Source organism: Lepus europaeus, chromosome 13 (assembly GCF_033115175.1).
Source record: "Lepus europaeus isolate LE1 chromosome 13, mLepTim1.pri, whole genome shotgun sequence".
In the NCBI taxonomy this organism is placed as follows: Eukaryota; Metazoa; Chordata; class Mammalia; order Lagomorpha; family Leporidae; genus Lepus; species Lepus europaeus.
Window position 1 is genome coordinate 13,134,311 of NC_084839.1, and position 15,428 is coordinate 13,149,738.

General features: G+C 54.9%; 1 protein-coding gene across 2 annotated transcripts; it reads left to right on the forward strand.

Moving 5' to 3' along the window:
• The first annotated feature begins 255 nt into the window (after window positions 1-255).
• MYCN (MYCN proto-oncogene, bHLH transcription factor) lies at window positions 256-5,100 on the forward strand. 2 transcript variants are annotated; one of them, XM_062210135.1, is made up of 2 exons: window positions 256-412; window positions 4,496-5,100. In XM_062210135.1, the coding sequence occupies exons 1-2, from the start codon at window positions 256-258 to the stop codon at window positions 5,098-5,100; spliced, it is 762 nt and encodes a 253-aa protein (XP_062066119.1). The 2 variants fall into 2 exon arrangements, with proteins under 2 accessions (XP_062066119.1, XP_062066118.1); XM_062210134.1 differs by lacking the exon at window positions 256-412 and adding an exon at window positions 1,676-2,462.
• Window positions 5,101-15,428: the final 10,328 nt, after the last annotated feature.

The following is a 15,428-nucleotide window of genomic DNA, read 5'->3' on the forward strand; positions in this document are numbered from 1 at the left end:
TTTGCAGTCTCCTCTCTGCAAAAGAAGAAAAGCAAGTGGCTTTTGGCGCGAAAGCCTTGGCGCCTCCCCTGATTTTTATGGAAATGAGGAGGGCGGGGTAAAGCCGTTTTCCTCTGCCTTTCTCCCTCCCCCTGGTCTGCGCCACAGCCCCCTTCTCTCCCCGCCCCCCGGGTGTGTCAGATTTTTCAGTTAATAATATCCCCCGAGCTTCAAAGCGCAGCCAGTGACAGTCATCTGTCTGGACGCGCTGGGTGGATGCGGGGGACTCCTGGGAAAAGGGCTGGAGCCGAGCGAGCGCTAGTGGGGCGCAAGCGCGCACAGACCGCAGCCACCCGAGGGCCCCCCCGCCCCCACAGCCCACCCGGAGACCCCAGCGCAGCATCGCTTCTGCATCCCCGGCGGTCGGCGCGAGGTAAGGAGCGGGGCTTTGCAAACCGCCCGGCGCCCCGGGAGCGGCGAGCGCCGCGGCTAGGCAAGCCCTGGACGCGAGCGCGGCGCGCGCGCCGGGCGCCCGCAGATGCCCGGGGGACCGATTCTGCTTGCGAAACAAAACCCGTCTCGGGGTTTTCCCTGAAAAGCCCTGTCCAGCCCCCGAAGGCTCCCTAGCTGGGAGAGACCCGCCCTAATCCTTTTGCAGCCCCAGCCAGGGGCGAGCAATGGCTTCAGCGGAAAGCGATTCGCCCTGCTCTGGGAGATCGGTCTGTGCTTGAGCTGACCGGGCGCCGGTGCGTCTCCAGCCCAAGCTGGGTTCTCCAAAGGGTGCCCCCGGAGGGAGAAGAGGGAGGTTAGGCGGGGCGAAGCGGCGGCTGTGGGAATCTGGGTCACGGCGGCTGCTCCAGTCGGCAGGAGCCGCGGCTCTCCCCGCAACCCTCCCCGCCCTGGCGCCCCTGCGCCACTCCCGGGAACCCGGGCGCAGCTTGCTCCCCCAGGAAAAGGACCTCGTTAGGCGTCTAGAGGAGCTGGGATGGGGTCGGGGAGGTGGGAAATAGGCTGCTGGCAGGGGTGTCCCTGCAGTGCATGAAAGCCAGGAGCATCTGCTCCGATTTGGGGATGGGGGTTTGTGGGTTTGGGTGACCGTTGTGCGTCTCGGTCTGGAGGAAGGGTCTTGGCTATTTGCAAAGTTTCCAGAATCGTTTGCACTTCCGAGGCTGCATGTTCACGGGGGACACTGAGGGCACTCCTGATTCTGTGCGCCGGCGCTGGGCTGCAGAGCTCGGGGCTTCCAGGGCGCAGCTGGCCTTAACCTACCTCGGTCGGGTGCGAGAGGGGTTGTGTAGGGAGCTGGGGCTCCGCAGCCTCCCCGGGCAGCGCCTTGTGTGAATGAAGCGGCAGTTTGCAAAGTTGCAGAGCCGCCACCACCCCCTGCATCTGCATGCCCCCTCCCACCCCCTGTCGTAGACAGCTTGTACACAAAAGGAGGGAGGGAGGCAGGCAGGCAGAGGCAGAACTTCTCCCACCTTCTGGAGAGCCGGGCCGAGTAGGGGCTTGGTGGGGAGCGGGGTCGGAGCGGGGCCCCGCCGCCTGTCTCCCCCCAGGTCCGCTCCGGTGCCCACTTTCTCCCTGCTGTGTGTGTGTGTGTGTGTGTCGTTTGCAGCGTCCGAGGCCAGCGCGGCCCCCCACGGGAAGGAAGCACCCCCCACACCGCGAGCAGCGCCGCCGACCGGGAGGCGAGCCCATGCCGAGCTGCTCGGCGTCCGGCAGCATGCCCGGCACGATCCGCAAGAACGCAGACCTCGAGTTCGACTCGCTGCAGCCCTGCTTCTACCCGGACGAGGACGACTTCTACTTCGGCGGCCCCGACTCGACCCCCCCGGGCGAGGACATCTGGAAGAAGTTTGAGCTGCTGCCCACGCCCCCGCTGTCGCCCAGCCGTGCCTTCCCAGACCACAGCCCGGAGCCCTTGAACTGGGCCACCGAGCTGCTGCTGCCCGAGGCCGACCTGTGGGGCAACCCGGCCGAGGAGGACGCGTTCGGCCTGGGGGGCCTGGGCGGCCTCACCCCCAACCCGGTCATCCTCCAGGACTGCATGTGGAGCGGCTTCTCGGCCCGAGAGAAGCTGGAGCGCGCCGTGAGCGAGAAGCTGCAGCACGGCCGCGGGCCGCCAGCCGCCCCGGCCCCGGGAGCGGGCGCCGCCAACCCCGGGGGCCGCGGGCACGGGGGCGCCGCGGGCACGGTCCGCGCCGGGGCCGCCTTGCCCGCCGAGCTCGCCCACCCGGCCGCCGAGTGCGTGGATCCCGCCGTGGTCTTCCCCTTCCCGGTGAACAAGCGCGAGCCGGCACCCGTGCCTGCAGCCCCGGCGCTCGGTGGCCCAGCGGCGGGCGCTCCCTGCGCCTCGGGGGCGAGTGCGGCCGTCCCGGCCGGTGCCCCAGCTCCCGCTGCTCCGCGTGCAGGCGGCCGCCCGGCCAGCGGCGGGGACCACAAGGCCCTCAGCACCTCCGGAGAGGACACCCTGAGCGACTCAGGTGAGGCCCGTGGCCGGCTCCGGCCGCCTCTCGGGTCTTACGGGTGGGTGTGGGCGGAGGGGAGAGGGTTCTCCTTCCCTTTGTTGGTGCGCCCGGCTGGGCCGGAGGCAGTGCCGGTGGCCAAAAGGTGCTGTTGGCTCCAGGCCTCTCCCCAGACTGGAGAGGAAGTTGAGCGCAAGCTGCTGGGCGCCGCCCCCCACCCCCAGCCCGCCCAGTGTCACCTTTGCGCAAGTTCCTTCCACCCTCCCCTCGGGGCGCCACACTCCGGTCCCTCTCGCGCCCTCACCCTGTTCCCCACCTAAGACTGGGGAAAGTTAGCGGCCAAACCGGGTTTAGGGGGCTGCTGGGTGCGTGGCCTGGGCAGAAAGAAACCTGTTAGCCCGCCCAGTGTAGAGGGTCTCGGGGAAGGGGCGCAAGACGGCCGGGAAGACCCGGGAGCTCTGCAAGATTGCACAGATGGCTGCTGTCGCTTTTTTTCCTCCACCCTTCTTCCAATGGAAGGGACCCCCCCACACCCTTGTGGGTGGTGGGCTATTTGTTGGTGCGTGGCCGGCAGGCGGCGGTATTGACGGCCAGCAGGCTGAACAGGGAGCTGAGAAGTTGGGGGTGGTCAGGGCACCCCTGCCTTCCGCGCCTTCAGCAGCGTGGGTGTGTGTTTGCAAGGATCTACGCGGGATGCAGCTTTGTCCTTCCAGCTGGACTGGAGGCCTCCTTCCAGGGCCGAGTTGGGTTCTGTAACTCCACCCCCAACGGGGGCGGGGGGCGACAGTGCCTCCAGGAATGCAGACCCCCTGGAGGGGGGATTGTTGGTGCATTGATATGATGATGATTATGGTTAAGTGTGCATCTGTTGGTGTTTTTCCCCCGGGGAAGGGAAGGGCTAACACCCAGCCTGTGTCAGGAGACCCCACCCAAGTACTGGAACGCCCCCGCTGGGCCTCCCTTGGGTCTTGGAAGCCAGTGTTTGCAGAACGCAGGTGGATAAAAAGCCTGCATTTCCTTCTGAGGCTCCGGGAAGGAAACTTGGTGATAAGCCTCCAGTTGGAAAGAGCACTGTCCCTTTAATGTCTGTGCCTTGACAGCTTTCGGTGAGGAAGCACTTCCTCCCAACAGCTGTCTTCTTGGCAGAAAACCAAAACATTGGCTTAAAGGGACCCACAGACTGGAACAGCCTCACATTTCGGCTTTACAACAAATCCCACAATTGTTCGGCTTTCCGGTCCCCTGCACATCAAGCAGAAGATGTGTTTTGATTTTCATGCTTGCATTTTAAACAATAATTTTCTATTCCCGCCTGGTGGTAGAGGAGGCGACAGGGGAAGTGCACATGACACTACATGTTTGTGTTGCTGCTGTTATTACTGGCAAGTGTGAGCGGAGCTGCTCCCGTTTGGGGGCTCAACAGGGAGTGTAGACGAGGGCTCTGCAGCCAGGGTTCTGGTACGTGAAGAAGTGCTTCAGTGGAGGGCTCTAGTGTGAGGGAGAACAGTTCTTTGCCTTCCCGGGTTAATGAACTCGTTCCTAGAGTTTGTTGGAGGACTTGGAACCCGCCTGAACCAAGTGTAGGTCGTGAAGCGTGGAACTCCCATGCTCTGGTGTGGAGACAAACGTAAACAAGCTCCCAGGGGCCGCACTGGCTGGCGATTGTAAAAGCTGCCATTCAGTGAGCTTCTGTCTCCCAGGACCAACTCTGAGCAGCTCCCATCTGCTAAATGCAAAACTTTTGCATTTTGCTTTTGTCCCCACTGAGCAGCTCAGGAAACTGAGGCTAGGAGGGTGGGGCACCCAGCCCCCCTCCGGGTGGTGCTGTGTCAGGAGCCAGGGCTGCTTCTGACCCCATGCCTAAGCCCCCTGCTCCTGCTGCAAAGCGGAGGTAGGGGGCTGGGTAGGTATCTGCAGGTGCATTGCACTTACAGAGACCTGAGATAAGTTGATGTGCCCATTGCCAGTCATCCGCCCGTGTCTGCTGCAGGGACCCGGCCTGGGTGCCACCCTGGCAGCTGTGTGAATTTCACCCCCCTCTCTCTCTCCAGATGACGAAGAGGACGAGGAGGAGGATGAGGAGGAGGAGATCGACGTGGTCACGGTGGAGAAGCGGCGCTCGGCTTCCAGCAGCAAGGCGGTGACCACGTACACCATCACCGTGCGCCCCAAGAGCGCGGCGCTGGGCCTGGGCCGGGTGCAGACGAGCGAGCTCATCCTCAAGCGCTGCGTGCCGATCCACCAGCAGCACAACTACGCCGCGCCGTCGCCCTACGCGGAGAGTGAGGACGCGCCGCCGCAGAAGAAGGCCAAGAGCGAGGTGTCCCCGCGGCCGCTCAAGACCCCCGTGCCCGCCAAGGCCAAGAGCCTGAGCCCGCGCCACTCGGACTCGGAGGACAGCGAGCGCCGCCGCAACCACAACATCCTGGAGCGCCAGCGCCGCAATGACCTGCGCTCCAGCTTCCTGGCGCTCCGCGGCCACGTGCCCGAGCTCGTGAAGAACGAGAAGGCCGCCAAGGTGGTCATTCTGAAGAAGGCCACCGAGTACGTCCACTCCCTGCAGGCCGAGGAGCACCAGCTGCTGCTGGAGAAGGAGAAGCTGCAGGCGAGGCAGGAGCAGCTGCTCAAGAGGATCGAACACGCTCGGACTTGCTAGAGGTTGCTCCGACCCACAGTCACTGCCACTTTGCACATTTGGATTGTTTTGTTGTTGTTGTTGTTTTTTTAAACAAACATTGTGTTGACATTAAGAATGTTGGTTTACTTTCAAATCGCTCCCCTCTGCCGACCTGGATCTGGGGTGGGAAGCGGGACCCTCCCCCCCCACCCCCCCTACGCGTGGGGCGCCCACCGCAGGGACCTGGGCTGGATGGATGGATGGATGGATGGATGGATGCCGGTGGCCCCTGCTGGTGACAGCGGCCCACGCTGCCCCGACGTCAGCCCGGAGCCTCGTCCTGAACGCCGGAAAGTCATTCCTTCTCTTACAAAATGGTGCTTTTCCAGCGGATGCCACCAAGGGGGTGCCGGATCTGCTTCCCCCACCCCCGCCCCCCACCCCGGGGAATTTCTGTAAATACCGTTGACACCCCCGCCTTTTGTACACGTCCTGGGTAATGAGCGGTGGCTTTCGCGGCCAGTAGTAGGCTGGCCCGTTCACACCTGAGTACTGTAATAATACCTCAATGTTTGAGGAGCATGTTTTGTATACAAATATATTGTTAATCTCTGTTATGTACTGTACTAATTCTTACACTGCCTGTATGCTTTAGTATGATGCTGAAACATAACTAAATTTGATACTTATATTTTCGTATGAAAATGAGTTGTGAAAGTTTTGAGTAGATATTACTTTATCACTTTTTGAACTAAGAAACTTTTGTAAAGAAATTTACTATATATATATGCCTTTTTCCTAGCCTGTTTCTTCCTGTTAATGTATTTGTTCATGTTTGGTGCATAGAACTGGGTAACTGCAAAGTTCTGTGTTTTAATTTCTTCAAAATGTATATATTTAGTGCTGCATCTTATAGCACTTTGAAATACCTCATGTTTATGAAAATAAATAGCAATTAAATGATGCAGTTTAACTTTTTCCTTAGAAGCAAGCGCTAGTTCTCAGGCTGACCCTCAAAGTGGTAGTCACAAGTGGTCCATAACTTGGGGGCACCTTGGTTTCCACAGGCAGCCCTTGTATCTCTGTACAGTTCTGGGTGGGCGTGCCTGGAGCCAGAGGTGGGAGTGGGGTTAAGGCATTTCTGTGGTTACACAGAATAAAGACTTTAAGGACTCTGTCTTGGGACCACAGCACTCAACAGTTTGCAGAGCACTTTTGTGTATGTTGGCCCTTTCGTGGGGCTGAGCTGGACACGCAATACCAGGGCCATTATTACCTTTATTCAAGTGTCCCAGGAGTTTGCTACTCCAGGTCCAGCTTCCTGCTAATGTGCACCCTGAGAGGCAGCAGGTGCAAGAGTATTTTGATCCCCTGCCACCCATGGGAGAGAACCAGCGTTCTGGGCTCCTGGCTTTGGGCTGGCCCAGGCCTGGCTGTTGCAGGCATATAGCACTTTTAAAAGATTTTGCCCGAGGAAGAAGTCCTATCTTCTGATTTCACTCCCCAACCGCGTGCAATGGCCAAGGATCCAGGTCTACTTCATGCGTGGCAAGACCCGACTACTGGAGCCATCTGCTGCTGTCTCCCAGGGCTTCCACTGGCAGGGAGCCAGAAACTGGTGCTGAATCCACATACTGCACCTTGTGTTAGAATGTAGGCCTCTTGACCATTGAGCCAAAGGCCTCTCCCATACCAACCCTTTACAATGAGAAGTGTTACTTGTATCTGCTGCTAATGGTTATCTTTATTGGTAGGTGGTTTCAGATCTTGGTATAGAGCATACTCCAAGAATTCAAGATTCTTAAAAACTTACTAGAACCCATGCAAGGGTCTAGGCTAAGCATTGTGGTAGAATGAAAAGTGGAAGTTGTCCTCTGCCTTCAGTGAAGTAGCAATCACGCACCACAGTGTAACTGAGGAAGGCGCAGCTCTGTAGCCCCCTCAAGTGCCAACCGCAGGGGAGACCCTGGGGTCACCTGAGGCCCTGTGGGTGCTGTAGCTCTGCTTCCCATTCATGTCACCCAGGGCAGCGTCTGGATTAACCTTGCAGAGGCAGGACCCTGGAAGGAGGCTTCGCTCAGCTCCCTGGGAGAGGGTTCTTAGAATGGCCCCGATGGGAGCTAACACCCAGGCTTGGAAGCACTCCGCTTCTCAGAACTGACCGCGATCATGTGGAAAGGTGGTACTGGGGGACTTTGCTGGGATTTTGTTCATCTCAGAATTTTGAGCTGAAAGAGGTCTTTTGCTTTACAGAGAAAAAATAAACAGGCCTGGGAGAGAGATGGTTTGGTTTCCCTGGCCACCTTGCCTTGTGTGTCAGAGATACAGATGGGCAATCCCAGACCATGCCGGTCCCTGTCTGGTCATTTCAGAAAGGCGAATGGGAGTTGAGACCACCCTCATCCTGGCTTGCAGCCAGCCCCAGAGCTTGGAGGTTGGAGGTACTGCAAGTGGACAGCTGTCTGACGCACTGATGATGGGGAAAATCTGGCAGGTAAAATGCCCTCAGTCCTCCTGCTGGTGCCTCTCCCCAGCCTAGAAGAGGAGGGACCCTCTGAATTGTCATTCAGCCAGTGCACTTATTTGTGTCCCTGTGAGCCAAAATACAGCTAAGTGACCCCAAATTACTCAAGCACCTGAGATTCTCGAAGAGGAGGGACCCTCTGAATTGTCATTCAGCCAGTGCACTTATTTGTGTCCCTGTGAGCCAAAATACAGCTAAGTGACCCCAAATTACTCAAGCACCTGAGATTCTCGAAGCCCAACTCAGTCATCCGATGTTTTGATTGATATGTGGGATCCTCAAAGGACCCCCCTGCGTGTATCAGATGAGATGGAAATTTAGTTGTGGAGAAAACAGTAGTTCAGGTAAATGAGGGCACAAACCTACAATGTCTACCGTGCTGTTCTCACTCTGGCTGCTGGGAAGCTCAGAGCCATATTCTATGTTCTCTGATATCCCTAGCTGACACTCTTGCTTTTCTTTTAAATGTTTGTGATTTCTTGTTTCTCATTGTTAGTTTAACCACCCTTTTTGAGTTCTTTATATTACATAACAAAAACCATTTGCATTAGGTGGATCATAAATATGTACTAAAAATACTGCAACTAAAGTGAAAAATCACATATTTGCCTTTCCTGACCCAGCGGAGGGAAAGTGTTCCCAATTTAGCTCTGCAATTATCTAGAAGTAATTGCTCTAGTCACAGAAGAATTGGAGAGTTCCAATAACATGCGACACCACTTCTGCATTCCAAGAGCAGTTTTGAGAACTGTTCTACATCAGATCAATACATCAGGGAATTTAGAGGGAGCATCTCACCGAATTCCTTCATTTCACAGAACTGGGGTGGAGTCCACATCTGAAATTAGGGGCCCAACCCTGGACAAGGGTTTGGGTCCTGTAACAGTGAGCCCAGTTTTCTCCTAGTGACATCGACTTTGTCTCTGCTCCCAGTGGCCCCACTACCCACTGGCTCACCCATCCACCCACATCATGCATATTGGTCCTTCTAAATAACATACACCCTTCCCATAGTTCCCCCCAACTTACAGGATCAAGCCCAGACCCTTCAGCCTGGCACAGAGGCCGTTGCCAGCCCGGCTCCCCAGCTTGGCCACCCTCTGCCCCCCACAGGTGATCCTCAGTCCAGCCACACCAGGCTCTCTTTCTGGTCTGTCACTTGCTTCCTCCTATTCCCTCCCGGCTCAGCCAGTTTGTATTGCTTGAAATCCTTTCAACCTTGAACAGTAAACCCAATGTCATCTCCTTAGGGAAGAATCCCTGGAACCGCCCCGCCCCCAAGGACCTTTGCCACCCTTCCAGCTTTCCCATCGTCTCTGGAGACAGAAGCGCTGGCCTCATCACTCTCCGAGGCCCCTCACCTGTGGGCTCCCCTAAGGCAGGCATGGCTCTCATGCACCTCTGATGCAGAGCTCTGGCCTGGTGACTGGCAGGTGACGCTGACAGGTGACAGGGTCTTGGCAGATGCCAGCAGGATGGATGGCAGCAGAGGAAGGAGTGAGGGGACAGATTTCCATTACAGGCGCCTGCCAGGCCTGTTCACGAGCTCTCAGGCTAATACAATTGGGAAAACCCGTCCCTTAGACATCAATTTACGTCTGGGCTGGACTGTGGCAGGTGCTTCGGGGAGTGGAGAGGAGATGCCCATGGAAGCCACTCTTTAGAAGGCTCACAGCCGGGAGGAAAGTTAAAGCCCTGGGGTTTGTACAGAAAGCAGGCTAGGAGGAGAGGCAGAGGGGACTGGGGTGGGCGCTATTGAAGAAAATCGCGAGGACTCTCCTAGCTGAGCCTGGAACTTTCTACGTATTGCAGAAGCTGCTCCCCTGGCCAGAGAGGCTGAGACTGATGTCAGGCCGTAGGTCGGGATGCCTCCCACGCCTCGGAGGCACTGCCCACCACTTGGTCATGCGCCCCTTGCATAGGTCGGGAAACTGGGTCTTCCAGGTTTGAGTTTCACCACTCGCCGTGGTGGCCGTGTTTTGAAAATCCTAGTGTGGGCTGCTTTCAGAATCCAAAGTTGTTAGATCTGAAAGAGGCATCGAAGCCCTCTGGCTAATCTTCCAGACGGGGGTGGGGGGTGGGGGGCACAGCCTGCTGGTGGGCGTTCTTTGCTTTCCACTCTCTCTCCACCAATATTTATTTAGCAGCCAGTGTGTCAAGCACTGTTGTGTTTGGGCAACGTTTGAAGAAAAGACACAAAACTCTACCCCCTCCCCGAGCCCTGCTGCCCTGGCGTTGTCAGTACTATGAGAAACCACCAACAATATGAATACACATATTAAGCACATCAATTAAATAGCACTCACCTTGTGGTGAACGCTGTGCAGGGCAAGTAGAACAGGATGGAGGGATTGAGGCAGGCTTTCCAGGTAAGGCACCTCGTCCGGGGGGGCTGGGTACAGAGCGGTGAGGGTGCTCTGGGCAAGGCGGGGCTGCTCAGAGACCACAACTGAGGCCTCAATGCCACTGGAATCTTCCCTACCGACGTTCCATCCATTCACTCTCTCCAGAAGTAACAGCACAGCAGCTCAAAGTGCAGATCTAAGTGAGACCCCCAGGGTTTGATTCTGTGTCCCACCCTCAGAAACTCCAGATTGCACAATCCCCCGCAGGTACGCGGGGATGATGGCTTCTTCTACATCATGGGGTCGTTAGGGGGATGACAGCCATTCCTAGACAGTTTATACACGTGGAATAGTGCCTGGTGTGCGATCGATTGGGTTAGATGTGTTAACTAATCTGATTCGGTTTGGGCAGGCGCTCTCCCGTCTGCTTCCTCAGTAGGTTACTAGGGCAAAGAACCTTCGCGAAAACATTTTCCCATAGAATGAACCCCAAAGCCTGAGCCTCACAAGGACTTTGCAGACTTTTGTTCCTCAAAAGAGCCTCTATAAAACCTAAAAACCGGTACCTTGGAAACAAATGAATGTGAGCTTTGAAGCGCGTTTTCAGACGCAGCCTAGGAATTTGAGTGCCGAAGAGCATGTAGGCCGTCCACAGTGGCTTATTAGTTTTCCTTACTTGTAAAGGAAATCTCTTCATAGGCCACTGCCCAGGGTTACCTGATCCCTTCGGATACCGACGGATCATGCTACAAGACATTCATCCCGAAACCTCTGACCCCCACAAGTAACAGAGCCTTTTTATGGTCGAAGCACACAGACCTACCGGTACCCACCCAGCACACTCCTGTGATAAAGACAGATGATTTGTGGTGGGATGTGCCCCGAAGAGAATATAGAATCTACCATCTCCTGCACTCGGGCAGGTCAAGAGTTCCAGGTGGCCTCGGGAGAGCGGGGGAACACAGCCTCTCCTTGCTAAGTCTTGCCCGACATCTTCGACCCCTGTGTACTCTTGTTTTGTGTCTGATTATATCCCACCATCTTCCCAAAGGACAACAGAAAGGTAGTCTCTTCACAGGACAAAGTGATGGCTCCAGCTGAGCAGGAGGCCGTCCTCGGCACGTAGTTTGGATGAAGAAGTCCTCGGCTTACCTGGATTTGCCTGTGTATTTTTGAACCTTGCGATAGGGATGTCACTTCCTGTGGCTCAGTTTCCTCATCCGTAAGTGGAACAGGCCCCTTTCAGCTTTGAGGGTCAAGGGTCGTGGATCGGCAGAGAGTTGGGGCCTTGAAAGACAGCTACAGTGTCTGAGAGATGGGTGAGCACCCTGTGGTCGGAAGCCCTGAGGGCGTAGCGTGGCTCTGCGCTTCATCAGCTCCCTGAATCACACTGTCTCTTCTCTAAAATGACAGTAAGCGCTGCCTCCCTCTGTTCTTACAAGAAGCCAATGAGGCAATGCGTCCGAGGGATGTGATCACGCTTTGGGAGTCAGGAAGTCTCACGTTGTCGATGTTGTCCTGTTCAGTCCTTGTCCAGCATGGCCTTCCCATTGACTCTCTGCTTTTTGGGATTCATCTCCAAGTGAGTTTCCCCAAGTAGAAAATTGTTTTTTTCTTTTTTTTTTTTTAAGATTGTATTTATTTATTTGAAAGGCAGAGTTACAGAGAGGCAGAGGCAGAGGCAGAGGCAGAGGGAGAGAGAGAGAGAGAGAGAGAGAGAAAGGAGGAGACTCCACCACTAGTTCACCCCCCAGATTGGCTGGGCCAATCCAAAGCCAGGAACCAGGAGCTTCATCTGGGTTTCCCATGGAGGTACAGGGGCCCAGGGACTTGGGCCATCCTTCTCTGCTTTCCCACGTGCGTTAGCAGGGAGCTGGATCAGAAATGGATCAGCCAGGACTCGAACCATATGGGATGTGGCCCTGCAGGCAGCGCTGGCCCCGAAAACTCCTTTTTTAATAAAATTTATGTATTTATTTGACAAACAGATACAGAGAGAGCTACCATCTGCTGGTTCACTTCTCAAATGCCCATAATGGCCTGGGCTGGTCAGGCCGAAGCTGGGAGCTGGGAGCTCAAGTCTTCCACAATCAACTACCTGGGTCATCATCGCTGCCTCTCAGGGTCAACATTATTGAAAGTTGGAATTGGGAGCCAGACAAGAACCAGAATCAGGTGTCAGACTGAGACACTCTGATGTAGGGTGTTTAAACTGGTGTTTTTTTTTTTTTTTTTCTTTTTTTAGGATTTATGTATTTGAAAGGCAGAGTTATAGGGAGAAGGGGAGAGAGATTGAGAGATCCTCTATTTGCTGGTTTACTTCTCAAATAGCCACAATGATGGGGGCTGGGCCAGACCAAAACCAGGAGCCTTGAACTCCATTTGGGTCTCCCAGGTGGATAGCGAGGATCCATGCACTTGGGCCATCTTCTGCAGCTTTTCCAGGTGCAAAAGCAGCCAGGACTTGAACTGGCACGCACATGGGATGCTGGCATTGCAGGTGATGGCCTAACCCACTACACCACGATGCTGCTGGGCTCTTAACTTTTATCTTAATGGCTAGGCTAAAAGCCCACTCCAGAAAACTCTTTTAAAGACAATAGCCATACCTCTGTACCTAGAAGTGGCCTCTGCTAGTGACAGCTGCTCCATAGTGCCTGTTAAATAATTACTGCCAATGAAAAGTCTTGACTCATTGTTCAAAGCCAGCTAGAAAGACTCCATGTGTGCAAATGAACTCGATTCACAGGCTTGTCTCCTCTGGAGCTAGAGAAAGCTATGATTAATCCAATGTTTAATTTGGTTCCTCAAATGAAAACAGAATATGGTAACAGACATCCAACACCTTGAGTTTTTGCTTGGGTTGGTTTAGCCACTTTGCTTTGGCATAAAGTCAGCAAGAGCAGAGAATTTAAAATTGAGACTAGAGATTTGAAATGGCTGAAGCTCTGGTTAGATGCATTTTCTTTGGACTAGGGCAGGGTTGGGATTCTGAGTTTACTATTGTACATGGTTTGATTGCATTTGGATTTGAAAATAGATTTTGCCTATCCTGAATTGGTTCTTCTTCTGAATTTGCTGAACTAATATTTTATGTCTGTGTTGAACGGAAATCATCTTTCTACCAGAAACTCCCTCCCTCGAACATCTTATTAAATAATTAATTTGGAGGTTTTCTTGGATGTCTTTCACCATAAACTTCCGGGATGGCTGTGAGTACATTTCACTTGACACTTCTGGGAGGTGATTTCTCCTGGAGGGTTCCCTCCCCCAGTAAGTCCTTTGGGTAATTAATGTGCACCTGTCGGTTTGTCACTGCAGCTCAATCTCCCGTTATCCTGGGCCAACTGTGTGTGGAGGCCGCCATCTTGCCCAGGGCCACTCTGCTGGCCGGGCAGCCCCGGGAGGGACGTTTTCCTAACCACATGGAAAGATGTGGGAAAAAAAGAAATAGCATTTAGCCCAAGTGTAAGTGAAGCCATGACGTCACTGGAGGTGTGGATGCTGACGGCTGGTTCATGGCAGTGGCAAACACTGACGGTTCTTCTGTGCTCTTCACTGACTTGGTGCCTCCATTTGGAAGGGTGAGGTCCTTCTGCAGGGCCGTTGTTGCTTTCCCCTGGTGACCCTTCCTTGTCGGTTTGCTTGTGAGTCCCAGTTTTAGAACTCAAAGTCCTGTGTGCAGGGAAACTGGCCGACGGGGACAAGAGTCGCCTGTTCTTCCTCTTCAGTGTTTGTTGCCCAGCTTAACAAGGCACCCCTGGGAGGCTTGCCGATGGAGCCTGGGACTCCCACAGCACACATCTCCAGGGGCTCAACCAGCCTTGCAGGGTTGGAGGAGCTGCCCAGCTGTATGAAGCCCTGTGACCCTTCCCAAGCCAGGCACCCTGGAATGCCCATGGTCTTGGTGGTGGAGCCTGTGGGTTTGTGCTCTGGGCACCACCCTGAGATTGCAAATGGTCACAAATCTGCTTTCCTTTGGGGATGCTGTTGGCCCCACAGGAAACACGGAGTGTGAAGGTGGCAGATCCCTTACAAATGCCAGGGACCAATGCTCCCCTGACCTGCTCCCTCTGCTTTTCTCAGGCTTCTACACTGATGGTGATAATAACATCTTGGAGGTGTGACTGTGGCACCAACTTCAGTCTTCTCATCTAGCCCTTTTAGGTCTCCTTTGTCTGTTGCAAGGAGCCAAAAGGAGCAGCTTTCAGATGAAGCAGACAGTCCCAGGCTGTGAGGGCAGTGGCCTCTCTGGAGCTCTCTGGGTGGAGCAAGGAAAGCACAAAGAATAAAATCCTACCCCAAGGGGCCAGTGTTGTGGTGTGGAAGGTTAAGCATCTGCCTGCAGCACTGGCATCCCATATGGATGCTAGTTCCAGTCCCATATGCTAAACTTCAGATCCAGGTCCCTGCTGATAGCCTGGGAAGGCAGCAGAGGATGGTCCAAGTGCTTGGGCCCCTGCACCTGTGTGGAAGACCCTGGAGGAAGCTCCTGGCTCCTGGCTTCGGATCAGCCCAGCTCCAGCTGTTGCAGCCATTTGGGGAGTGAACCGGCAGATGGAAGACCTCTCTCTCTGTCTGTAACTATACCTCTCAAGTAAATAAATAAATCTTAAAAAAAAAATCCTTCCCAAGACACTGTAGCGAGCACCATTTCATCCCAGAAGCTGCAAGTGTGAGCACCTAGGAAAGGGCGAGGACCTCCTTCCCCTGGTTGAGGACTTTGTGATAATATCGCCATCGGCAGGTGTCTGAACTCCCCTGTCCCTGTGGCTGATTTACCCTTCTTATGGGCAGTGTAAAAGCATTTGGGCATATGCATGTTGCAGGTGGTGGCATGGCATTTGAAGCCATGTTCCTTCACAAAAGGGATAGGGTGGAGGGCCAGCACTGTGGCATAGTAGGCTAAGCTTCCGCCTGCGGTGCCAGCATTCCATATGGATACTGATCCAGCTTTCTGCTTATGGCCTGGGAAGGCAGTGGGAGATGTCTCAATGCTTGGGCCCCTGCACCTGTGTGGCAAACCTAGAAGAAGCTCCTGGCTCCTGGCTTCAGATCTGCCTAGCTCTGGCCATTGTGGCCATTTGGGGAGTGAACCAGCAAATGGAAGACCTCCCTCTCTTTGTAACTCTATCTCTCAAATAAATAAATAAAAATACAGAATGGAAAGCCAAGTAGACCTTTTGGGGACCTTAAAAAGAGGTGTTTTCCAGGGGTTTAGCTTTTGGGGGGAACCTGCTGGTGCTGGACTCCCAGGCGGCCACAGCTTAGTATCTTTGCACGGGGTCTGCGGCACCCAGCTGGAGAAGAGTCTTAGTTGCTGGGCCCCCTGAAGGGGCTGGTCTGTCCTGCTAATGCTTGTGCATATTGTCAAGGGAGGTGACAAAGGATCTAGAACTTGGCAGTGAGATTCTGAGAGCTTCTTCAGTATGCAGATGGAGTCCTTTGGGGGGCAGGGTTGGCTGGGGGGCTCCATCTCCCAGAAAATGTATCCTGGT

Excerpts from the sequence above, each read along its gene's own strand:
- MYCN (XM_062210134.1), top strand. The coding sequence starts at position 1,676 with ATGCCGAGCTGCTCGGCGTCCGGCAGCATGCCCGGCACGATCCGCAAG. Across the intron at positions 2,463-4,495 it reads GGACACCCTGAGCGACTCAG|ATGACGAAGAGGACGAGGAG; the intron begins GTGAGGCCCGTG and ends CTCTCTCTCCAG.